The sequence below is a fragment of the Tachypleus tridentatus genome, chromosome 7, assembly GCF_004210375.1.
Source record: "Tachypleus tridentatus isolate NWPU-2018 chromosome 7, ASM421037v1, whole genome shotgun sequence".
Lineage (NCBI taxonomy): Eukaryota > Metazoa > Arthropoda > Merostomata > Xiphosura > Limulidae > Tachypleus > Tachypleus tridentatus.
This window is the reverse complement of record NC_134831.1, coordinates 78709359-78736726: the sequence shown is the minus strand read 5'-3', so window position 1 is coordinate 78736726 and position 27368 is coordinate 78709359. Positions and strand designations below refer to the sequence as shown.

The 27368-nt window shown below is 31.9% G+C and overlaps 1 protein-coding gene across 4 annotated transcripts; it reads left to right on the top strand.

Moving 5' to 3' along the window:
* The first annotated feature begins 959 nt into the window (after window positions 1-959).
* On the top strand, window positions 960-26967 carry LOC143256041 (phosphatidylcholine:ceramide cholinephosphotransferase 2-like). Of its 4 annotated transcripts, none has more exons than XM_076512647.1 (7): window positions 960-1093; window positions 6300-6808; window positions 7459-7576; window positions 15803-15959; window positions 17239-17414; window positions 19445-19606; window positions 20322-26967. In XM_076512647.1, the coding sequence occupies exons 2-6, from the start codon at window positions 6417-6419 to the stop codon at window positions 19592-19594; spliced, it is 993 nt and encodes a 330-aa protein (XP_076368762.1). In that variant the 5' UTR covers window positions 960-1093; window positions 6300-6416; the 3' UTR covers window positions 19595-19606; window positions 20322-26967. The 4 variants fall into 4 exon arrangements, with proteins under 4 accessions (XP_076368762.1, XP_076368764.1, XP_076368765.1 ...); XM_076512649.1 differs by lacking the exon at window positions 960-1093 and adding an exon at window positions 1174-1378; XM_076512650.1 differs by lacking the exon at window positions 960-1093 and adding an exon at window positions 1397-1626.
* The last annotated feature ends 401 nt before the right edge of the window (window positions 26968-27368 follow it).

Sequence of the window (27368 nt, the reverse complement as noted above, 5' to 3'; positions counted from 1 at the left end):
TTGAATCACAGCCCGGCAAGCTAACCACTAAACTCTTATTATAAGTAGTATTTGTGTAGTTCGATTTATGACGTAAATTTTTGTGTTACCTTCATTTTTTTTTTGTTTTGAATTTCGCGCAAAGCTATTCGAATGTTATCTGCGCTAGTCGTCCCTAATTTAGCAGTGTAAGACCAGAGGGAAGGCAGATAGTCATCACCACCCATCGTCAACTCTTGGGCTACTCTTTTACCAACGAATAGTGGAATTTATCGTAACATTATAACGCCACACGACTGAAAGGGAGAACATGTTTGGTGCGACCGGCATTCGAACCAGCGACCCTCGGATTACAAGTCGAACGCCTTAACCCACTTGGTCATGCTGAGGCCGTGTTGCCTTTATTATAGTCACCAGTGGGTTAGCACAATGCCTTGTAACGTGGATGAGTGGGAAATGAATAGCTAAATTACTCTTTTAGAAATATTTCTTTATGTATTGGTTTCAGTTTGTTAATTTATTGATAAGAGCAAAGCTACACATTGTCGTGATCGAATTCTTCCTGAAAAGTTCACAACGTGATATGTGCACTCTGTTGATCGAGGGGAATAAAACCTCTGATTTTAATAATGTAATTTCGGAAACTCACCACTGTCCCACCTGAGTATCAAAAACTACACAACAGTTTAGCTGTGCTGTGCGTATCGCAGATATTGAAAACTGATTTTAGCATTATGAACCTCGGACTTACCGTTGAGCCATCATAATTATCAGTTTCAGCTCGTGTAAGTTTACAAATTTATAACGCTAAAATTTGGGGCTCACTTCCCTGAGGTTGCCAAAACACAGATAGCTCATTGTATAATTTTACACTGAAAATAAAACAAAGAAGCAATTTTTCTTTACAAATTTCGTGTTTGACGCTAGTAACGCCAAATTTAAACAAAACAAAGTAATAAAAAATTACTTTATTTTATGTATTTCAGAGAGCGTTGATTGAAAGTCGGAGTGATTAAGTTTTTAAGAGCGTAACATACTGAAGTCTGTAACTTGGACTATGTAACGTAGTTTGGTTTTAGTATTACTATTTGTTATATATTTGATGTGAGTTAAGGTAAGTTTCATAATAAAATATAAAACAAAATAATATACTTATGATTAGATATTTTTAACCGGATGATGTTTTGATTTTAGAGGATTGTCATTGTCAGTTTTTTCAAACCTAGTGTCATACTTCCTAGTTCTACCTTGTCTTATTCCTTGAGAAGGCTGAGCACTCATTACTGCTATTAATACGTAGAAGTAGCACTAAAATAATTTGTATTATTAGCATTGTATGTCACTAAGTGCTAATATTAGCACTAATTTATTACCCCTTTCATATAGTTTCAATGTTACTGTGAGTAGTGTTAGTACATACTGTAACCTTAAATTAGAATTTAGTTCGTGTGTAAAAGATCATTAAAAATATGTTATGCTTTGGCTCTGAAGGGGTGGGGTGTGGTGACAAAATGTCACATGGCCATGGATTCTGTGTGAGGGTTTCACGTATGACACATTTTTCAACGCTGGAACTTTAAAAATTAGATATAACTTTAAGTCGAATTACATCAATGGGTAAAAGAATATGGTTACAGCAATTTGTTGGTAAGAGTAGAGAAAAATAGTTTCGTTTCTAGGATAAAATATTTCGTGTTTTGGCTTTCTTAAATGATTAGCACCACCTTTCTTAAATTAAGAAGACTTAGAACAACAAATAAATAAGCTGTTTGAGAAAGCAACAAGGTGAGTAAAAGGTTTAACATAATGTAGTATTTAAAGGAAAACAATGAGAAATCTGTTAGACCAACAAGGCTGTCCAATACACTGAAAAAAAAATTAAATTGACCCTGATCATGTAAGTCTTCCCTTAAAATTACTGTATCTACCACATCTGAAAGCAGTCCACTCTAAAGACCAGCCATTTTGTTTAAAAGGAAAACTGTTTGAGTTCAAGATTACTTCTAACCTGTCAGATTTTACATTTGTGTTGCCGTGGATTACTATTCTCACCATTAAATGTAGAATGTATTATAAGAAACAAAATTTCTACTATTGAGTGTTTATTGTCACCATCAGTTTAAGCTACAAAAGATTAAATGAAATATGAGATGAAACAAATAATTATAATAAAGTAAATGAGTTTTAATTAAAGGAGTGTGATTGCAGTGTGTTATGGAAAGGTATTAAAATGTTATTTAAAGCTTTAGTGATAATAGTGACTTACCATCTGTGTTATGTTTAGACATAAATCTTGTCTATAACTTGCACTCAGTGTCTCAGATATAGTGAGTATGAACTTGAACTCTTCAGTATAAGGACATGTTTCATGTCACACCTTTCAAAGAAAGGTTTGAATGTACAGACTTTATTATTCTTAAAAACAATAAACTTGTGCATAATGATTAACTATAACAAGTATAATATTTTATTATCTTCATCTTTTTGAAAATAAAGTTTTGTAGTGTAGGAATCATGATAGCATAATATTTAAGGCCAGAAACAAAGCTGCTGGTCCATGCACAAAACCAAACTCAAATATACTTAAAAAATCAAATGCAGCCCTTATTATTTAAGTGTTTATCAAGCCTTCCTTTAAACTCCTTTAAGTTTGCTACATACATCACATCTGATGGAAATGTCTCAAAGACCCAACTTCTGTGTTAGAAACAAAATTATATTTATTGAAAATGAGTCCTACCCTACCAAAATTTATTTGTGTACACTAGCTTTACCATTCTCTCCATTCATGTTAAAAAAGCTGATATATTTAAAGTATCAGTTTCCTTAATGATGCTAAACATCTCAATCACATTTCCTTTTCAAGAGAAAATAATTTAGATCTTGTCTTTGTATGACAATCTTTTCATGAAAGGTATAATCCTAGTAGCCATTTTCTGAACCATTTCATTTCTATGCTCTTCTTCAGGTAAGGAGCCCATTGCTGATCATAATACTCCAAAGGAGACCTTATATTTTTGTAGATAAACCCTAATATCATATTTACCTGCTATTAGCAATAGCACATTGCTTTGAAATAGATAACTTTTTAAAGCACCTTTTATGAAATTTTCAAATACTTTCCCAAGTACTTCTGTAAGGCTAATAGGCCTATAATTATGGAAACAGTTTTCCTCATTTTCCTTAAATGAGGAATAACATTAACCATTTCAAATCTTCTGGCACCTATCTGTTATTCTAGAATTTGCAAAAAAAAATAGTAGCAGGTGGCTAACAGATCCAATTTTTAATATCATTCAAAACACCTAGAGAAGTATTATATAGCCAAGGAGAAATGGTGCTAATTAAACTGTTTTTTTTGTTTAACAAGCTTAGAACTATTATCTTATTTGATCAGAGGTATCACTAGGTGCTTAAAAATTGTGGGGCTCAAGTCCATAGGTGAGGGAATTTTTGGTGTTTCAGTATGATATTGATCATGGCTTTCTATTTTGATTTTTCAAGACACCAGATGGAGATTTGGGGCACTATCACATAGAATCAGGGCAAGGGTCTTGTGTACCTGTGCCTTGTGATGCCTCTGTGTTTGGTAATGTTTCCGTCTAGCAACTATTCAAGATAAGAAAGCTTATTTAAATCTTCACTAGTAAGAAGTAAAAGAAAGTAGAATTTAGAAACTTGGCCAACTCATAATTATCAGAAAAGAGTCTTTCTATATCATCCCATTAAAGGTCATAGTAAGTTTGTTTGACCTTTAATGCTTAAAAAAAATCCTACTGTTAATTTTTTATAGTTTCTGATAACCTTCTTTGCACACACTTCAATTTCCCAATGCCCCATTTGACCAGTTCTTTGGATCTTGTGTAATTCTCTTAACCTTCTGTTAAAATAGTCAATTTAAACTTCTTAAATTTGTAATGCTTTTTCTTATTTTTATTTCTTTGTGAACTAACGTGGTCTTTTATTCTCAACCATCATTTAATTTCTATTAGGAATGTCTGTTTTGAACATTTATAAATTTTCTACATTTGGTATCTCTATTTAATTCAGTTACTTGTTTCACACAGATAATTTTTTGCATCCCTTCAAAATTTGCTCTTTTTAAAATTTATATCATTCCTCCTTATCCACTTACATAGCTGGCTGAACGTTAACCCTAATTAGGAAATGATCACTTACACGTAGATGATCTCTCGTCTCCAACTCTTTCAATTATTTATACATTGGAAGTTAACAGTATATCTAAACATTTTTCCAAGTAGGTACCCTAACCAAATGATGAAGAAAGCCTTCCTGAATTGTTTATAAAAACCTGTTTTCCTTATGTTTTCACTCTTAAAATTCCATAATATTTGTTTCTGGAATTAAAATCCCCATAATTGTAGCATTAATAACAGCTAACATCATAATATCATTGAAAAGTTTATCATTCATTTTATCAGTTATTTGTGGTTTGTGATAAATAAATCTTCTCCCCATATTTCTACTAATAGAAACCCAGACAGATTGTCTCCATGCTGTTATTATTGATATCTTCAAATTGAACTGGATGGAACTTTGCAAGTTACGCACAGTCACTCTTTACTTTCTTTATTACTCTGTCCATATTAACTTATAACCATGTATTTCAAAGATATTTGTCATCAAAATTGTTTATATTTAATCAAGTTTTAGTTAGTCCCATTTTATTAAAATTCTCTGACTTGTGCTTACTGTTTTATTTATTGTATTTTTAGCATTACAACAGTAACAATTTAGCTTTATTTTAAAACTACCATATTTTTTCCCACATTTTTTTCAGTTAGTTTATCCAGGCCCTCACTACTATTTATTCCAACTTTAAAGTTGCCCTTACGGCTGAATTAATACCTTTTGCTAACATGTTAGTCCCTTACCCTATTTATTGTAAACCATTTATTACATAAAGCTTTCTCTTCCTTTGATGTGATCACACAAGTCCAACCAGTTAATCTACTTGTCCATATTAACCTGAGCCTGGCATTCAACCCTAGTGACCTACTTATAATCTTGTCTCCACAATTATGTTATGGAAGCATTTCTGAGAGAATGAATTTTGGCCCTTTTCTTTAAATGTCATAATCAAACCCTGTATTTATCAATTAGCTTCTCTGGCATATCCTTCCCTATATATGCACAACAAAAACTGCACTTCTACTACACCCTTTTATTATGTCACTTGCTCCATCAGTTATGTTCTCCACCCCTTATCCTGAATAGCATAATTTGTTTTTTTCTTATTTACACCATAGATTATACTATCCAAATGCAATACCAAAGAATGATCTAAAGCAGTAACTTCTTTAGTTTTCCATAACCACCCCTCTCTATTTCTTTCCTTTCATAGTCCTTCATCTGCACAAGCTAGACTCAAATTGTTTACCTAACAAAACCTGCTCAGTACAATTTAAATCAACTTCTAGTTCTAACAGTGCTATTTCTAACATTTTTTAAGTCACTTTTACTACTGTATCCCCTGCATGTTAAAGATTAATTTTCTTTTTTAAATCCTTCAGTCATTTCCCACATTTGATGTTTTTCTTTCTTCATTACCTGTATAGGGTAAAGAAGTTTTAATGCCTCTAAATGGCTCATAAACACACACATCTTTAGTTTTGTCATATTCACAAAATGCAGTGGAATTTAATTCATCTGTTGCCATTTGCTTATTCTTAATGTCACATTAGGTTCGTTGCTGCTAATTGTTTTTTGTTTTTTCATATTTATCGCAGTAACTTTAATGTATATACAGTAAGCAAGTTTGACAAATTCCATATGTTTAATTACATAACCTGTTTAGGTCGTATTTTACTAGATATGGTGAACTATATAACTAAGCTAACCTACATAAAGTACTGGCTTTGTCTTAAAGTGTTTAGTTGTGTGGCATTCAGTAGTATCAAAGTAAGAAAGTAAAACAAGTTTTAATGTCCTAGTAATTGAAAATTAACTTAACTTTCAGTGTATTGGGGATTGATAAAATCAGAGGTAAAAATCTATTAACATGTTATAATCGTTATTTATGCATATAAGTAACTTATAAATGTTTAAAAGTGTTTTGTTGCTTAGAAGCATTGGAAATATAAAACTATAAGCAGTAATTTAAATATTCATGTGTGTGTTTCTTATATTATTAAAGTTTTTAATCCATCTGCAGATATTCTGGTGATTTATAACTTTAGCTGGTAATTACAGTAAGAAAACGGTATAATACTTCTTAATAAATAGTTATTTAAGTTGATGAAAACTACTATAAAATTGTTTTATTGATTCATGATAGGCACATTTTTTTTTCTCATCAGACAATGATTAAAACCAAAACAATTTGTCCAAGAAGAGGAACTGGCCAGTTTTAAAAAATGTTTTCAAACTGTTGAGGACAGGAACCTCTAACTGCTAAGATCAGTTTTGTTAGAATTATGACCAATAAAGTCGACTGTGACTGTATAAGAACAGAGATTGATTGCTTAGAAAACAGTTTAATCAGAAAGAAGATGAGTGGAGATTCAAGTGATACAGGAGATGATGTTAGGATTAGTTTAACATCATTTGACAGAGAAGAAGGAAGGTTTCCCTCTGAAAAATGGAAAACATTTCTTGCTTTTACTTTCATGTCCTTGAATCTAGTCTTAAACCTAACCTGCCTTTCAATTGTGCATGAAAGAATGCCAGACCGTACAAAATATCCTCCTCTACCAGACATTTTCTTTGATTTGTTCCCACCTGCTGACTGGGCTTTGGACGTATCTGAAGAGATAATTGTAGTAGCTGTGTGGTTAACTTTGTTTATAATTTTTATACATAGAAGTAGGTAAGTGAAATTAGTATGTTTAACACAATTACTTATCTCTCAGAACAAATTCTTAAAATTTTTTTGTTCATTTTGTTTTTGGTTGTACAATATAGATAATATAGATTGAGGGTTAAAATAACTAAAGGTTAATATTAAAATAAAATTTTCAAGTTATTAATTTTCTAAGTGCCAAACTCAAGTGTTAAGATATACAACAGTATTTTATTTTATTTTTACAGAAATTAAGCAATACAGTTAGTTTCACTTGTAACAAAATACAATTAAGAAACATATTCGGTATGTAAGCTAACAGGCTGAAAATTTTCTCAGTTTAAGATGTGACAAAAGAAAAATCAGTGTGTTAGTATAGATTAAAAATGTTCCTTATCCAAGAAATGTGTGTTCATTAAGTAACAAAATATTTCGTCACTTCAAAGGACTAGTAATAATAAATTCTACAAGTGATAAAAGTACTGATAATCATTTTATCCTTGTTTTTGTGTAATCTTCAGTTTCAGTGAGTATCTATGAGAGATCGGCTTTTGTATGGCGATATGTGTGACCTTTTGCGATGTTTTATATTAGTAACTAAGTGAAATGAATGTAAGCCTAGAATTAAATGTTTTTTTAACATACAAAGTTTAACCTTTCTTATTTTATTATTTCAGATTTATCATATTAAGAAGAGTCTTCCTAATTATGGGCCTGTTGTACTTTATGCGTAGCATTACGATGTTTGTAACACAAGTACCAGTAGCAAGCACAACATATTATTGCTCGCCAAAGGTAATAATGTTGTATTTGCAAGCAAATTTAAGATTTTTCTTTTATTGGAAGTAAATTATTACAAAAAAATGAGAATTTCATTTTATTTAATAAATGTTTTAATAGTTCTGGTTAAGGTAACCTAATTTCTATAACTTCATCATAAAGGCTAGGGTCTAAAACTAGTTTTGTTATAGATTTAAAAGCAAAAAAAAAAAGTTAAGTACATTTTTATTTTTTGCTTCAGAAGGTCTTTGGAAAATATTTGTTTTACACATTTTAGGGGTTTAATAAGGAATGGTTTTCTGTTCTATAAGAGGATAAAGTTGCTACTCAGTAAACTCTGAGACATACTTAATGAGGATGCATGTGCATATATACATAATTTATGTATTATATGTTGTATGTTTACATAAAAATTATATGAATTTTAATGCAGTTAAGTAGATTATTTTTCTTGCATGGTGAGTCTTTTCTGTTGTTTTTGTCATGACGTATAATGATACCTCACCCTTTTGAACAGAACAGCCATATTTCTCTTGTGTCTGGTTAAGATATTTCTGTGCCACTTTTCCTGAGCTTACTCCCACTTAAACTTACATGCTTAATGTGAACTGTTCTAGTGCATGATGATGTCATCATGTGACAATAACCTTCCACCAATAGGAGGGTAACACAACCACTCAGTGCAGTAACTTTTCCTATGCACTTGAGACTTGAGATAACTCCATTATTTTCCTTTGAGCTGTCTAAAACAAATGACAGCAATTGTTCCACATGTTGTGGGTCCTTTCATACATAGTGTGCTTCCTTTTCTTGTCCATTTCACCATTGTTCTTTTTTCCAAATCCAACATAATCAGGATGATGGTCATTTGACTTGCTATTTCCCCATTAGAGTTTACTCTGGGCATGGCTTTATTTATGGAGGACTATCTTCACTTTTATATTTTCTTTCTTAATGTGATTTCACAAATATGATCTTTTCTTTTTCTTTCCACTCTGTTTTCCCATTTTTCATCTGGTTTTTGGGTTTATAAGGTCTTGTTTCTTAATTAACTATACACCTGTACTAATGTGTTTCCTCCTCCTAGTCTACTTGACTGTTTCATCCTGACTTACTGACTTATAGCTGTTCCTCAGTTTGTACTCTTTTGACTTTCTTTTCTCTTTCTGGATTGTGGACCCCTTCTATTTTCCTTTGTGGTGCCTGTCTTTCATGCTTTGCCTTTCTTAACCCTCTTCTACATTACTTGACCTTCTGACAGGGCACTTGATTGTGCTCCAGGTGGGTATTTTCTTTGAGATTTTTTTTTTATTATTACATTGAGTCATAATTCTTCCATTCTACCCCTTCTTACTTGGTTGTCCTGCTGTTGGGACATGTTGCTCTCCTAATAAATTTATCTATATTTCACACTAATATCTTTGTCCAGAGGTCTTTGATGGAGTTTCTGACCCACTAGAAATCCAGACAGTTGCATCTAGACATCAGTTCTTATTGTCTGCTATTGTTTCTTGTCTTGTTTCCTCAACATTCTGTTCCTTTAACTAGGTCTGATAAATTTGTCTTGAATCTTTCCAACTTGGTTTCTCAGCTTTATCCTTTTGAGGTTGTTGCATATCTTATCAGTGACTACTGTGTTAGCTCTGGCCCTGTTGGGATCCATTTGTCTTTTTTTCATCAACTTGTGGTCTCTGTTTTCATTCATCAAATGTGTTATTCAGGTTTTCACCCGGAGCCTATCCTTTCATTTCATTTCTCCTCCTATCTTTTCCCATTTTTGTTATATTTCATATACTTCTGTTTTCCATTGTCATCAATGATTTGAAGATGTGGTCTCAAGTTTCTTGGTTGAGAATACTACTAACAGATATTAACCCTTCCACCAAGGTTTACTATTTTTTGTTCCCAATAAGGTTGGGTTCTGTCATCTTTCTACCACTTTCTTTATCATCCTTCATTTTTTTGTGGAGGGTATCTTTTCTCCCCAGTGGTTATTCTACATATGTTGTGCAGGACCATGGTCAGTGTTTCAGACCCCTTTTTCCACATTTTTATCATTTCGTCTTCTAAACCTTTTCTTTATTTTGTTCATAAGGTTGGGTCTTCCAGTGCCATACTCTTCCTTTTGGCTTTGTGTCTGCTCTTTCATTCTTTCCTTAATGCTGCCTTGTTCATGTATTGAGACTGGTCTAACTATTTACATCAATAATTGACTTATCTTTGTCCATTCTAGGAAAACTTCTCTCTCACACTTGCATTCTTCTGTGGTACTATGCATGGTTGGACTTGCTTATCACGTCTTCCAACTCTTTTTCATATGCTCCACTCTATATTTGGTTAATCTGAATGTTTTTTTTACTCTCATCTCAGCTGGACTCAGGCTTCATCACTTAGTTTATGAACAATGGAATGTGTTGTATATTTGGTATGTTTTTCCTTTTCACCCTGCACACAACTTTCTTTTTATTTTGGGAATTCTGCCTTTGCTTCTACACTAATTCTTCTTGGCTGCATGGTAATTGTTGAACCAGTGATATCCTTCTCTGGATCTCTTGTCCTTGATTTTACTTTTATTTTTTTTTCTCATCTTTACAAGGTTTTGTTTTGATACCTTGACCATGCACACCACATCGGAACTTTCTTTTCTGTCCCTGGCTAGATCTCCATTGTTTCTCTGTCAGATTGGAGAGGGCATTTCTGAATAACTAAATGGCTTAGGGTGTGTGGATTTTGGGGGCATAATCAATCTACATCCTTTATCTTTTCATTGTCTATTGAACATTTTCTCCCTCATCTCGTGAATTTGTTGGTCAGGATCCACTTCATGTATTCCATGATTCTTGTTTATTTTAACCTTTAGAGGTGTACCTTTTCCAAGACACTTTTTTCCAAGTGCTATATCTGTGCTATTTTGGTTTTTTTGCACTGGATTCATTTTGTGAATAGACATGTGCATAAGTCTGAACTTGTCAGTGATTCACCTCTTGCTGTATGTGGGTTCTCTTCACTGTGTAGTTTATCTACTTCGGTTTTGTTGGACTTAATCTCAGTTGGGCATTCCTCTCATCATACCATTTGCTGCTGTCAACTTGAAACATTTTATTTTTTGGTCTCCAGTTCCTCATCATTTGTTCATATCAGCTGTTTTCACACACTTTCATGGGCTGTGTTTTAGTTGTTGTATTCTTTCATCTCCTTCTCTCTTATTGTTGTCTTTTGAATGTTTATGCCAATTAGTGCTTCTTTCATCATTTATTCACCTTCCTCTATCCCAATCAGACCTTTCTTCCTAATACTTTGGCTGCTTGGGTATGTGATTATATTGTCCTTTTACATTTTTTTGCTTTAGATTCATCAACTTTCCCAGTTTCTTGCATCTCATTCTCACTGGCCTTTGGGTGGTACTTTTTCAAGTTGAAATATGGATTGATCTACTTACACTTCCATCTCTCTTTATCTTCATCATTTAGCTATTTCATCTCCTGCAGTATTTTAATTCATTCCAATCACTGCTCATCACTACACTTACATACCAATTTTGAGAAGGATATGTACATTTTTCTTTTTAGGGCTCTTTTGATCATTCTTGGATTCTGCCAGGTGGCTGGTGCTGCTTTCCAGGGTATGTCTGTTTTCCTAAAGTTGCTTCAGGCCAGGAGTAGTGGAAAGTGCTCAGACCCTCTGTCCTGGTTGTACCAATGCCTGCTGTAAAGATTGTTTGGTTGGCAAGACCATTAGAGGTATCATTGTGGTATACAATACAATTTCTGAATTACTTGATCCATACCACTCCATGGAATATCATGGGAGAAAGCCAGCACTGGGGAAGTGGTTAGTCACTTTTCTACCTTGTGTTCAAAGGCTTTTAAACATAGGGTTTCATAGTTGCTCATTATGTTGTCTTCAGTAAAAGACATTTTTAGTCTCTCCAATACAAATCCTTCTAATTTCTAAGTAAAACACAATGAATCTTTGCCACTTACCAGTTCCTAGCCAGGTTGATGGTGAAAGGTGGAGAATTCCTTGTTGGGTGGATTTGGCACAATACAGTGGAAAATAGGGTGCTGGTGACACTGTTTGTGTAGTACAGGACACATCTTAAGCAGCTGATGTGTCCTTCTCCTACAGCTAGAGTCTGTCCACTAAAGTCAAGGTGAGCATACACTGTACAATCTGATCACATACTAATTACACTACACATATTAGTTCATCAACTGCTTGTGTTTGTAGTTGCTCCGTTGTTCATCTTAGAATTCCACCCATCCGTGCAACACTTGTGAATTTTGTCTCTCCTAACATTGCTTTCTGGGTGAAATGTACACCCAGTTCAAGACCAGTTGGGATCTCTCACAGGTGTATCCCTATGGAGTTCCTGCTATTGGATGTCACACTACCTGGAATTTCCCTTCAGGGACTTTCTGAAAGATGCTCAAGGTATAAAATTTGCATCTGTCCCTCCATCAGATTCTAGCTCTTCTGTGTGAAGAGGTGGGATGTTGTCTTGAAAGTTAACATTTTTCTTATCTGAAAAATGTATATCCTATAGATATACACATTCTCCCCTAACCTCCCCACTCCTTTTGCACCTGTTTTTTTGCTTTGTCAAATAATGAAGTTGTATCAGATGAAAAAGCTGGATGAGGATACTGCACATGGAGAATGCCACTCTTTTGGTGGGGAGGTTATTGTAGTATGTTGATCTGGTTATGCACCAGTGCAGGTTACTTTAAACATTCGAATTTAGGTGGGAATTATCTCAAAGCCAGTGGCATGAAAATCTCTTGGAGAGAAACTTATTAAGAATATGTTTTCTGTGTGGATAGGTGAGCATCTTTTGGAAATATGTTCTCAAATTAGGAAACCATTAACTTCTGTGGGATTTCTTTTTAAATATGTTATGGGGAAATTTTTTTTTAATATTCTGATCACTAGAATATGAAAATGCTTAGCATATTTTTAATATTTCATAACTGTTGATTATGTTCTTTCAAAACTGGATCATAATTTAACAGCCAATCTACCATTTCCACAAAGTTTTCTTTGTTTCTTGATGATATGTCCTTGTCATGATCACAAAAAAGAAGATTCTGGAGAGATACAAAGAAGGTTACATCCAAGAGATGATGTAAAATATCCCTCCATTTCTTTCTCTTCTTTTGCATTGCTGCTTGGTTGACTTGATCAATGGTGTTTTGAAGCTTCAATCCTGTTCCAAAGGTATCTCATTTCTCTTGGCATAAGAGATGCTGCATAGAAGCCTCATGATCAGACACCTTTGGGTTTAGCTTCCACCATGCTTGAAACCCAGTGGCAAGCTGGATGTTATAATTAATTTGTCATCAAGAAGCAAATAGTATGCAAGAAAAACAAAAACTTTCTTGAAATTTGACAGAGTCTTAGAACCATGTAGTGGTCACCTTTCGACGCTTACCTTTGGATTTCTCTCATTGTTTTTGAGCTGCTCTGAAAGTTTCATCCCTATTTTGGAAGGGTTCACTTTTCCTCTTAATAAGATCAACTCTCAAGTCATTTGGAACTAGGATTGGCCAGGCAGTGACAGTAGAATAATTTGAAAATCTGTCTCCTGTTCTTCATCAGTCTTCCTGTTGATGTCGATTTCTGCTGGTGTCTTTTTCCTCTTCACTAGTTTCACTGCTTTTAGAAGATGAATTGCCATGCCCCAGTCCTTACACTCTCACTTGAATCTTCTTATGAAGACATCTCTTGTATTTGCCCTCAGGTTCACCAGGCTCAGTATCTTGAAGACTTTGTCCTATTGCACTTAATGTTGTCAGCATCAAGTGAACAAGACTTCTAATGTCAGTTACAGCCAGCTGGCGCTGCTCAACAAACTGATGACTAAAACATCAATAAATTTCACCTTTTAATGTAATTTTTACCAAATATTTAATTTTTCATTTACACTTCTGGCCAAAATCTTAAATCCAATGAATATAAAGAAAAAATATGCATTTTGCATTGTTATACTCAACCAATTATTTGAATAGAGCTTTGAAAGATGAAAATAAGAAAAGGGAAAATATGAATAAAAAACTTTTTTAGCATTTAATAGGGAAAATGTGAACACTATGAAATTAGCCTAAATACTAGCTGGTCAAAAGTTTAAGATCATACTGAAACAAAGATTTAATTGGTAAACACATAACAAAATTAAGTTATTTGAGTTCAAGCATTAGCATTGTTAACATCTCCCACTGATATCTCCTGTGTTACATTGGGTAAAAGTTGACAGAGTTTGAATGTGACATAATTGTCGAGCTGTAAAAGCAAGGTCTCTCTCAACGTGCCATTACAGGTGAGATTGGGTGTAGTAAAACTGCTGTTGCAAATTTCTTAAAAGACCCTGAGGGATACGGAACGAGAATTTCAAGTGGATGGCCCAAGAAAATTTTGGCTGCATTGGGCAGGAGAATTCGACGGGTTGTCTGGTAAGACACCGGCCGATTGTCTAACCAGATTAAGGCCCTTATGGACACATAATGCAGCTCAAGAACAATAAGACGGCATCTACGAGAGAAAGGCTTTAAAAACCGTAATCGTCTTCAAAGGCCAAACTTTCTTCCACACCATGAAACAGCTCAGTTAAACTTTGCTGAGAAGCACCCAAACATGGGACGTAGAAGAGCGGACAAAGGTTTTGTTCTCTAAGAGAAAAAATTAACCTGGATGGTCCAGATGGCTTCCAACGTTACTGGTACAATAATGATATCCCAACAGAGATATTTTCTACACAACACAGTGGAGGAGGTTCCATCGTGATCTGGGGTGCTTTTTCCTTCCATGGAATAATGGAGCTTCAGGTTATACAGGGGCATCAAATAGCAGCTGGTTACATTGGCATGTTGGGAGAGCATCCTTATTGACTGAAGGCCCTTGTTTATGTGGAAATGACTGGATCTTTCAGTAGGACAATACTACAATCCACAATGCCCACAGGACAAAGGACTTTTTCATGGTGAATAATGTGATTCTTTTGGACCATCCAGTGTGTTCACTCAAACTGAACACCATTGAAAATGTTTGGGGGTGGATGGCAAGGGTAGTCTATAGAAATGTACATCAATTCCAAACAGTACATGATCTTCGTGAAGCAATCTTCACCACTTGGAATAACATTCCAGCCAACCTTCTGCAAGTGCTTATATCGACCATGCCAAACAGATGTTTGAAGTTATTCGCAATGATGGTCATGAAACTCACTACTGAGACCTCTTGTTGGGCATTTCCTACCCTGTTTAGGACTTCTTTTTGGTATGGTCTTAAACTTTTCACCAGCTAGTATTTAGGCTAATTTCATTGTGTTCATATCTTCCCTATTAAATGTAAAAAAGGTTTTTATTTTTATTTTCCCTTTTGTTATTTTCATCTTTCGAAGCTCTACTCAAATAAGTGGTTGAGTCTAACAACGCAAAATGCATATTTTTTATTTATATTCATTGGCCTTAAGATTTTGGCCAACAGTGTATAAGTTTTGTATATCCAATAAAAATAAAAAATTATTTTATAGTGGAAACTAACATTAAGCTTTTGTTATAGTTTGAAAACTTTAAAGTTTTTTTGTTACATTGGCAAATTTTTCATTTGATTTGGAAATATATACTGGTATTTTAACTCCTCCCATGGTACTCCCTCCTGGCCTTCATCTTGGGCAAACCACCCCCTTATACTTCTTCTGTGGTATGCAACTGATTGTGGTAGTTTCTTCGATATGTGCACTTGAGCATGTTGATATACTGGCTGTTAGTGTAAGATTATTTTTTTATTGTCAAGATACTGAAATAAACTTGATTTTGAGTTAGATGTAGATATATTAAATTATTTTTTGTGTGCTTGTAAAAGTTTTTTTAAAAACCTGAAATTGGAATTGAACTATGATTGAAATAATGATAATTTAGCATATGGTTTATTGTAAATGTTTGTTACTGAAAAGTACCATGAACTGATATAACAGTAAAAAACTAACTTCCAATTCACTTTTAATACTGTTATTTCTAGTTTAAATAAGTATATATAATTTCTAATAAAGTTATATCCTAATACCTAGAGCTCGGTGATTAGTGACATTTGATGCTTGATAGTCTGTTACATTCATATGATATTTTCATGAGGCTTCAGTAGTTGGAATAATCTAAAATACTATTAATTGAAGCCACTAAATTTGTTCAGATGGTTATCAAATAAAAGTTTGATAGAACTTTTTGTTTTGAAATGTGACTTTAGGTTAATAAGACTTCTGCTGGTCTTGTGTTTGGACGAGTGCTTCACATGCTTGGTGGATTTGGACTCTCTATAAATGGACGACACACATTTTGTGGAGATTACATCTACAGTGGCCACACGGTTATTTTGACCATGGCCTATCTTGTGATACAGGAGTGTTAGTTGTTTATATCAAGTATAATTTAAAACTGTTTAATTTCTTAACATGCCCCTCAGGAGCTAAGGGGTGTCTTTACATTAAAAATTGTTGAATATTAAATGTACAATCAACCTTGAAACTCCCAAACAGGATGCTTTTGGATATATGTATTTGAGGCAACTTTGAGACAAGTTTTCATTTATTAATTTATAAATTTTTAAGTGAAATACAGCATCCTCAAGTCTCTCCATACCTGCTAGTACTAAAGTCTACCTGCTGGGAATAAATTCATTATATATCAGTAAAGCTATGTTCTCAGCATCATTAATCAAGCAGTTGCCAACCTTTAATGTTTAGCTTTCAAATGAGATAAGAATGATTTCACCTGTGAATTTAGCAGGGAAGGTCGAAATATCACGATAGACAGCAGTGGGATGAGCAGACAAGAAAATTTTTGAAAGCAGCTTTGGGCATAATATTGTACTTGGCTTGCTGCACAATATCTACCAAAGTGGTTTCAAACAGTTTCTGAATACATCTGGTGTTATTTGGAGACTTCTATGTTTATTGTGCTTGGGCTTTAAGAATGCAGGAAATACCTTTTTTTAGTCAGTAAAAATGCCCAAAAATTTCAGTTCAAATGAAGAAAAAAAAACTGGATTCGATTTGTTTGTTTTTTCAACAGAAATTCTCCCCAATGGCTCATGAGGAGCTGGTTAATATTTCTCTTAAGTGATTGATAGTATGTTTTACTGCTATCCTAGGAGTTTAACTTTGATCATTTATTTTGGAATTGGAGACATGATAGTAATTAATTTGTAGCAATACATTATAATAAACATCTTCAATTAAGAATAAAAGATTGTATAAAGATTTATTTAAAAGCAAGTCCTTTAATAAGTTACAATAAAAAGTTTTAGCTAAGATTTTTCATTTTAGAGAGTAACAGTTGAGTGACCTGGAGTACATTAATCAAGGAAAACATTTTGTGGAAACATATTTGTTTATCACTTTTGTGCTGTTTCTTTTGATTTTATTCCACAAAATTTTTTTATTATTTTAGATGTCTCACAATATTTTTTGATTAACTTGTAGGTAATAAACCTCCCAATTGAAAGATCAATTTTGGCAAAAATTACTTAAGTATGTTTATACATTAGCATGATATTTAACCATGAATTCTTTCATATAAACTTTTGTAATTCTATTAAAATGTTCTACTGAATCTAAAACAAGCTGATATAGTAAATGCAGATGAATGAAATGATGCTAAGGTCTAACTAATTTATTTCTGAAGACACTCCTCGACGCTGTTGGTTTCTTCACTGGCTTGTGTGGGCAGCAAGTGTTACGGGAATCTTCATGGTACTACTTTCAAGAGGTCATTACACTGTTGATGTTGTTATAGCTTATTTTGTGACCACAAGAGTTTTCTGGATGTACCATACATTAGCAAATAATCCATCTCTGAAAGTAAGTCTTCCGTTATGTGCTCTTTATTACGGTTAGATGAAATAGCATCTGATATATAAAAAAGCAGTATTCTGATGCATAAGAGCTGGATTTTATCTTAGTTTCTTGTAGCCTTAATAAGTTCAAGCACAAATACATTTAAAAGGTGGAAGCTAGCTCTATATATAGTCAATTCAATTTAAGTTGTTCATTTGTCCTTGTGGATGTTGTCTTGGTCATGTAGAGTTAAAAGATTTTTATTGTGGCTTGTTATAAAATTCCTTTTAACTATGGACATGAGTATGTTGGCTTGACTAATAGATATTATTTTGAAAGAAAGAAAAAGTAACCTCATGATTCCTAAAATGTAAAAGCAACAGGTTAAAAACAATCCAGTCACTGTTGAACTTAAGCTGAAACTACACAGACCTAAAAACAATCCAGTCACTACTAGTTAAAGTTAAGCTGAAACTACAGTGATCATTTCCTCAACACTTTTGTTGTGTTTATTAACAAAATAAATTGCATCTTCTGGATCACAATTTTTATTCTCAACTTTGTTTCTGGTTATGTTATCTTCTACAAGGGTTTTTGACAGCTTTTAGGTATAAAGAATTGAAGACATGTTTTCAGTATTTCCTTCTTTTTTTTCTGTAAAAGCTACATCTTGCTTTGAGGAGAGGATATCCATTGTGCACTTTAAACAAGTGTACAGAGATACAACTTTTGAGTTACCTGTCGATGGACATCCAAGTGGTCAAATCCTTGTGGTAAAGTTAGACAAAAAACAAACAATCCATTAAAGAATTGTACCTCTAGACTCTTATCTACGATACATCTGTTTTGTGTATTTTCTGCAAGGAGTTTTACATGCCTTGATGTTTACAACAAATTCGTTACATGTATCTGTGGCTGTTATGCACGTATTTCTACATGTATTATTTCGGTTTAATACATGATTTGTACATGTATCTTTACAACAGTTTTCTTAAGGTTTATATACAACTGTTGTTTTTACATGTTTCTCTGTCTGTCTGACATACTGTTTTCTATAAACCTCTGTACAAATTCTAATTGGCAGTTTATTATGAGACAATTTACACATTAATATCTGGTAGTTTTCTACAAGGTTCTCTGTAGATACTTGTGTAAATATCTGACAACCTCTTTCTGTAGTTTTGTGTAAATATGTGTGCCTAGCTACATGCACAAGTTTTTATACATTTGCTTGCCTAACTTGTTTTGTACAGTTTTCCCCTCCAGGTATCTGTCTGGTGTTTATTTCTTACAAACTCTCATACATGTGTTTACCTGGCTTTTTCCTAAAGACTTTTCTTTATAGGAGTGTTCTGTTCATGTTCATATATGCTCAGGCTACACCACTCTCCTTGTTTTTAAATTTTTATTACAACCTGTGTATTTTATGTTTATTCTAATTTTTCTAAAACTTATTGTATTTGTGTCTGTTTCCACAGGCTGCTCTGAATGCACATTCAAATCATATACCTATGTAGTCTGTGAAATATTTCTTGTATGTGAATATGGTGGAACTTTCAGGCTATGCTTGTTTGGTTAATTTCATGTATATAGACACACGCACGCGTGCGGAGTGTCAAAATGTGTATGTTTAAAAACACTTAATTTTTTCCACTGAAGTCTTGAAGTCTTATATTTTTGCTTTATCTTTATAGCATGTTCATGTTATGAATAGTAACCTTACTATTTTTTTTTTTTTTTTAGTTTATTATATTGAAATAGGACATAATCACTGTGTGTAAAGAGAAAACTTAACCAATAACATGTAACATGACTGAAACTGATGTAATGCTTGTGAAATTCACTCTGAAAATGTAAAGTTTCTGTAATGTTTTTTGTTTTATCCAGTTAGGTTTTCACTGAGGCAATTTATCTTTGTGTCATTGGAGGTTTAAAAATTTTCATAGTGTTTTCTCATGTTTTTTTACTGTTTAGTGTATATATATACATATACAATTGTAAATTTGGAATATATTATGTAACTAATATTGTAATATTTTTTTGTGACCAAACAGGGTGAAGAACACACAAACTTTTTATCTAAACTCTGGTGGTTTCCATTGTTCCTGTACTTTGAGCGTAATGTTAATGGTGTGATACCTAGCCAATATGAGTGGCCATTACCTTGGCCAAGGAGATGCTTTAGATCTCCATATGTTTCTTAGCATTAAATCAGAGTAAGTATACTGGTCTGATTGTCTTCTTAAAGATTTGTTCCATTTGATTTCTTCTTTTAACATACAACCAAGGAAAATTGTAAATCTTTCATATCGTATCTAGTCAGGATCTATGCTATAAAAAATTCTTTATCGGTTTAAAAATATTGACTAATTATAAATAGAACAAATGATCTGTTGCCTGAAATCATCACATAATTTTTTTCTTACTTACCACCTTCTGTTTTCAGTTTCGCTAAACTCTCATTACTTAGCATAACATATTTAACCTACACGCTATTCTTAAAACTCGCAGGCCTCTTTGCCTATGCACGTCACTACTGTTAATATAGTTATGAAGGGCGAAAGTCTATTTTAATGATGATTGTTACATTTATGTCAGAAATAATTAACTTTATTGAGGACTTTAAGTATTAATTCTGTAAATTTATCACTGAATATCAGATAAAAAATAATTGTACCTTCACATTCTTGCAAGTTATAAGACACACAAAATATGCACATGCCTAACTATAGCCTAAACTTCTGTCCAGAATGCTGGGGAGAATTCTAGAGTTGTCATCCTCTGTGCAGTGCTTTGTTCCTTGAATTCTTTTGCAACTTAGATGAAGGTTTAGTTCACTTACTGTGGTTTTCTGTATTTAAAAGTTTTTTGTTTTGTTTTTTAACTTTTAAGCAGAAGTCATCTATGTAATTAATTTTCCTTTTTTTTCAGAATAGACTAAATGTTAGTGGAGATGTCTTTTAGGGATCAAGAAATATAGGTGAAATATTAATGTTTTCATTTGAATTAACACTTGCATTTAAAGTATCGTCAGCAGACTGTACTACCTGTTGTTTGAAAATAGTGTTTGTGGTAATTGTCTAACATGTTTTAAAGGTAAATTCTAAACAACTTAATAGTTTTGTGACTATTCTAAATGTATAGAAATAAATTTGTGTGTCTGTGCAAAATATTTTAATGTTTTCACATTTTGTAATTTTCAGAGTATTAGTGTGAAGCTTTTGAAGATATAGTTATTAGCCCATAAGATATTTTTGTGATTATGAAAATTTGAAAAACGTGTTGTCGTAAGTTTGTATATATATCTGTGGTTTTAGGTTTTTGTAATTTTATTTTGTGTGTATTCATGAAGTTTATTTGAATTAAATATATTGTGAAAAATTATATGTGAACTTGTAATCTCACAGCTGTGTAAGCTACTGCAAAGTAACATTGAAAATTATGTCTACGATAGGTAATTGTATATATTTTCGTTAAAAATTATAATAATACTGAAAGTGATGGCCTTTGTAAGTACCACTGTTGTCCAGCCAATGAGCATCATTAGTCAATCCTTGTAAGTATCATGCGGTTTAGTGAAATAGTTAAGCCTTCACTATATATGTAGATAGAAGTGTGAATCACTCGTTGATTCCTAAAAGTACATTAAGTACTTTTACTAGCAATGCCAAGTGAATGTTGGAGCTTGTAAAGGTTTCTATGAAGGCCTTGTTGTAGTAACAGTAGTTATTAAAAGTTATCGCTATGCACTTTTAAGTGTATCATGACTAGTAAGTTGTTCGTTGTGAATAAATAGAACCATGTTAAGCTCATTGTTTAGTTCCTTTGCTTATAAAAACTGGGAAAAACATTTATCTTAAAATTCCTGTTCAACCATTGTTTGATCAATAATGAGAGCTAGGATATACTCTGGTAAACTTAGTTATTCATTGTACAGTTAACTCTTGCAATGTCAAGGGTGATATATATAAAGTACAGTAGAGAACTTATAACTCTATAGGGAATAATATATAATGTTAGTTATTTGAAACATGACAATTGTACTTTTTGTGGATGTGTTTTATATGTTTAACTATAAGTTGTTATCAAGATGGGTATATGACAAAAAATTATACCCATTTGTCTTTTGAAAGTATTTTCCATCAAAATTTACTGCATTCTTCATTCTACACAATAGCACAGTATTGAAAAAGAATTTATAATATTTTAATGTGAAGGCGTATTTTATAAAGGTGTGCATCATAGCATCATACAAATTGTCCATTCTTAGAACTGCTAACAGTGTAATTACTGAAATGTCTTTCTTGGTTTATAGGGAATAATATGTCATAATTATAGATTTTATTGAAGTAGATTTATGTATGTATGTTTTTTGAAGGTTTTATGTATTGTTAATACAATGTATGCTATACTTTTATCTTTAAATACATAACATTTTATATGAAATAAAGGATACAAAGATGAGTTATATATTTCAGGTAGTTATGTTTGTCTAAAGGCTTTAAAAGTAAATTATTTTTAACAAACTGTTTCTTGTGGTAATCTAATTTGTTTGTTACAGTGGAGTGTTTTGCTTGAAAACAGTTTTTTAATTACAAGTAAAAAGGGGAAGTATTATTATTAAATGTTCTTTTTCTATTGGTATTATTAAGAAAAGACACAAAATAAACTAGCCAAATAAAATAGCCTGAGTAATGTATCAGTGATAGTGGTTTAAAAAAAAACATTAAGTAAAATGGAAACTATTTTGTTGAGATTTTTTCAACACACTTGAAATAAAAATATGCTGAGGTCTTGATACATTCATAATTGTTCTTTCCTTTGTTACTTTTTTCACCAGAAATGTGAAAACAAGTAGAATCTCACAAAAAAGACTGGGTAATTGATTAGTATTGTTATTACTTGTATGTTTCCTTAACTTTGTAATATAGTGATCAGAGAGAAGTGTCAAAAATATAAGATTAAACAATAACTTATAAGCCAGTGACTTAGGAAGTAACGGACATTGTTTGAATATATACTTAAGGCTCTAGCTTGTTTTTTTGTAAATAGCACACTCAAATATTTGGTTTAAATCTTAGAACTAAAATTTTAATAACCACAGTAAGAAATCTTAAGCAAAGTATAGAACAATCATTAACTATTACAAAACATTTACTAACAAAATTTAAATGTTTAGTTCTAGCATAAATCTTGCATTAAATATCTTATATTAAATTTGTATATTGAGAATATAAAAGTTACACCATAAAAGTAAAGAAAACATCTAAACATTTGCAGAGATGTTTTTCATTTTCTCTGTTAACATGAACAAACATTTTTACAAATGTATGACATTTTATGTTTGAAATTAAAATTATAATCAAATAATGACAGGTAAAATAATTAATAGAAATCATTATATTAGGCATCACTGTATCAAATGGTATAAAGTAATGTTGATGTTATATTTGTTTTGTTAGGATGGGGGACTCTGAACAACTATTTCTGGACAGTATAACATGAGTTGTTTATGTACCTCTAAAAAACAATTATACTGATGCATTTAAGGTAGCATATACCCTTTAAAAGCCCAAAATTATCACAGTTAATTGCATATTTTGAATCTTTAACTTTTGGGTTTTTTTCCACATTCCATTAAAGTTTGGACCTATTTTCAAGATAATTCAGTCATGTCTGTAGAAGTTATCTGGGATATAAGGCATGTTTATTGTATTTCTTTATTTTTATAATATGTAAATTAGCCACAGTTATTCTGTTACATAACATGTGCCGTAACTTTTCACCCATTTCAATCTGTTTTCATTCAAAAAGTGTAATATGAAGATGTTTCTAACAAAAAGGTCAAACCCAGATAACATTCTGCAAAGGGTATATGCTATCTTAAGAAATATTACCAAAGCAAATATTTTCATACAATACAAAATGCTGTTTCTGAAATTCACAGAGCTTTTGATACCTTTATACAGGTCCTTCAGCAGTTTAGTTTTAAACCTCTCTTTTAAATAACTTGTTGATATTATTCTCACTTTTTGTTTTTAAAGCATTTAATCTCTTCAATTGTATTTTGTACAGGCCCTACTATGTTTGTGACCTGTAATCTAAAGCTTTATTTGCTAAAAGCTTGCATTCTTATCACTGGCAAACCACTGGATTCATTGTCACTAAACTTAGCATGTTCTCTTGGGATCCACAGGGAAATTATTTAAAGGAAAACAGTAGGCATTTGGTTCTGACCCATTTGCCTTTCTTGCATAGGGTATGTCAACTATTGTTACATTATTTCTTTCAGAGAGAGATATTGTAAATTATGTTAGCATAAACCAAACAGTTCCTGTTTGATTCATCACTGTAAAGTTAACTACTTCATTGTAGTATTAAAATATTTACTTGTTGTAAGTATCAAAGTACCAACTTCCTTAACAATTTATAACTTCTGCCATGTTGTTTCATATTGATGAAGCACTTCTTGAAATTGTATTTAGCTTAATTCTTTGTGCATGTGAACCATTTTTAGAAATACTGTGCAATTATAGATCAATGTATCTTATGCATTTCAAGGCATCTAAGACTTGACAGTGAGACTTATTTCACTGTCAGTAGGTAAGCATAATTTTAGTTTAAAAAACAAACTTGTATTTTTAGTTGACAAATGCTGTTAGTGTATTTCTTTTTCTTCTGCCATTTCAATTATGAGAAACATTTTCACTGGTATTAAGTGAGATTTAGCTGCAGGTTGCAATAGTGTTTTCCAGGTTGTTGGGCTGAACTCCATCCTATAAAAATATTGAAATGTGATTTCTTTTAAAAAAGAAAGAAAAATTACTTTTTTATGCTTTATATAAATATGTAAATAATGCATATTCTATGGTTGGAGGTGTATAAGAAATTTTACTAGATTGTATGTCAGAGATAAAAATGTTTTTGTTTTTTTTCTCAAAAGAATTACTTACTCAAATTATTAGCATTAATAATAAAAACCTGAAATTAGGATTAGTTTTTAATAATCCTTCAATAGTACCTCATGAGAAATTTTTATCAGGTGAAACATTACATACTTTTTGTTTAAGTAGTTCCTGCTGTTTATCATAAAATAAGCTGAAATAAAAGCAATATTTCCTTATCTGTTTAAAGTGAAAAGCTAAAATAAAATTTATAAATGTATTTGTCCTTTTAAGGTTATTTGACAAAATATTGGTGTGTTTTTTTTACAGAGAGTGAAGCCTTGTGTGTGTTGAATGTCAAATTTCTTAAAGTAGGCTCTGTTGTAAAAGCAAAACAAAATAGTGTTGTCTTTATTGTAAAATCAATTTTTTTAACCCATATTGTTAATGGAAAGAAAGGCTAAACATTTTTACTGTTAAAAAGAAAGGTTTACAGAGTCTTCCCAATTTGATTAAAATAATTAAATCTCCTCATGTTTTGGAAGAGAAAGTTTGAAATATTTTCTTCACTTTAAGGAAACTTGAACAATTCTGCCCATTTTTCTTTTAGAAAAGTAAAATTTAAAAAAATCCTTCCTGCTTTCTGTTAGACAGGAATATCTAAATGTGTGTTTTATGTAAGTTTAAATTAGGAAGGTTTAAAGTATAGTTAGGTGACTTGGACATAATTTAGGATTCTGTGCTAATTTATACTGATTTCTTGTTAGCAAAATGGGTTCAATAATTGGTTAAATCTTGAGAGCGTCTAGTGCAGAAAGTTGTAAAACGTATATTGTACTTAATGTTGATTTTAAGGAGGTGCAACTGTGTGTCCTTGTGTTGAATATTATTTCCTTTTAAGGCTAATTCTTCTAAACCTGCCTGTAATTATAATCATGGATAAAGTCCCATTAGTTCTAATTTTGATCTCTCTTGGTAAATAGAAAAAATATGTATCTTAGTGAGTTATCTTAATTATATGTTTACAACTCTTGGACATTATTAATCAAAGGAAATTTGAATTTATGTCATAGACAAATGATTTATCGAGTAATATTAGTGTGTAAAGAATGGAGTTTTCTTAGTAACCAAAACACACCTTATAATTATGATATAACATGCTAAGAAACGAGTTATTTACAGTTATACTTGTGCATAAAGTGATTTCATTTGTACATGTTTACAAAATAAATACAAAATCAGGTTACTTGTTAATGCCTTCTCAAAATCTTACACAGTGAATTACTGTGTGATAAGTAAATTAAAATACATTACTATTTAAATGTGTGGGTGTTAGGATAATAGTTCTTTTTGTTTCTCCTTTTTATGGTAACTACAAAATTTAATCCTACAAAACATTATTTGTAATATATTCAGTTCTGAAACAAAAACTTGAGATACACCTAATTTTAATTGACAAGTTATACTTGGCTCCAACTTCACTTGTTGGTTTGAAGGTTTAATGTTTTTGTTTTCTTACATTATGGTTACTACAGGTGTGAAGGGAATGTTATGGGTGTTAATAAACATTACTATTACAATCCTGTTAGAAAATTTTGTATAGGCCATAGATTAGTCAATTTATTAAAAGTATCTACATGGTTTTATATTTATAAAAACATGAGAGAGAAGTTGAAACTTTATCTGTAAATATTTTAATGCACATATTCAAATGTCACTTAAAATTGAGAACTTTGTCAGCTAAAGGAATTGGTTTATTTATATTTGGGAATCTCCACTGAACAATAAACTGTACATTATGTACTGGAATAATCTGGGATGAAATTTTTCAAGGAACTGTAATAAAGGTGTTGTTATCAGGTACTAATTAATACAGTTCTGGTTCTTATTTTATTTGAAGGTACTTGTCTTTCTAGTAACAAACTGAACATTGTGGTAGGTAATAACATCTGAACGTGAGTAAACCTGTACTATCTGCAATGCTTTTTTAGACAGGAAAAATGTTTTAACATTTTTAGTACAAAGGTTCTTGGAGCCCTCTATACATATCTCATGTATATTGAATACTAGTAATTTAGAAAAAATGGAATAGGTATATTGTTAATAATATATATAAACAGATTGACAGATGTTGTGCTGCTGCCAATGTCTATTTAATAGTGTATTTAATAAGAGTTGGAATATATGATCTACACGAAGCTGTTACATAAAAGTAACAAGTCTTTGTAAAGTCGTTTGGCATGCCATGTCTTGTTATTTAGAAAACATATATTTTGTCTCTTTAAAATTGATAGTATTGTGATTTTAATTTAAAACCATCCATTACGTTTAACCCTTAAATCATTACCACCACATGGAGTCACTATGACCTTTATACCATGTTGGAATTCCAGGGTGACATGTATTTGGAGTTTATTTTATAAATATACAGAATTCTTATACCAAGCCTAGTATATCCATTATATTGCCAGGGCTGTTTTATTCCAATTAAATATTGCTCATTCTCAGGTATATAATGTTCTTTTTTGTATATTTTCTATTTACCTTTGAGTATTGCATTGCTGAACTTTAAAGTTGGAAAGTTCTTTGGATCTAATGATTTATGCATGAATAATTGTGTTTCTAATAAAGGCTTATCTTAATGACTGTTGAATTGGAAAGCTGAAGATATGAATAAACATGTTTTCCTTTCAGTGCATGTTACGTGTTTTTTTTACACAATTTATACAAATGAGTAAAATTATGGACTTGTACAATTTTCTCCATAGCATAAAAATGACAATAATTTCACTTCCCTACTATTTAAAAGAAATTGTGCTAGAATCTGTTTATAATGAAACAACACTTTGCCAGAATGGGGAAGTTATCAAACATTTGCATAAATAATACACACAAAAACAGTGTGCTTATAGAGAAGTGTGAAGATATGAGGCTTAGAAATGTAATTACCCTATCCTAACCAAGGCATGTGTAATTTATTGAAATGTAATGAAGGTTAACTTGTGCAAACTGATCTGATTTTACTAAAGCATCAGTGTAATATTTTATTTAATACACAGAATTGAGTTGAAATTATAGAATGTTAAAACTGGTT

Excerpts from the sequence above, each read along its gene's own strand:
- LOC143256041 (XM_076512647.1), top strand. The coding sequence starts at position 6,417 with ATGACCAATAAAGTCGACTGTGACTGTATAAGAACAGAGATTGATTGC. Across the intron at positions 7,577-15,802 it reads CATATTATTGCTCGCCAAAG|GTTAATAAGACTTCTGCTGG; the intron begins GTAATAATGTTG and ends ATGTGACTTTAG. Across the intron at positions 15,960-17,238 it reads CTATCTTGTGATACAGGAGT|ACACTCCTCGACGCTGTTGG; the intron begins GTTAGTTGTTTA and ends TTATTTCTGAAG.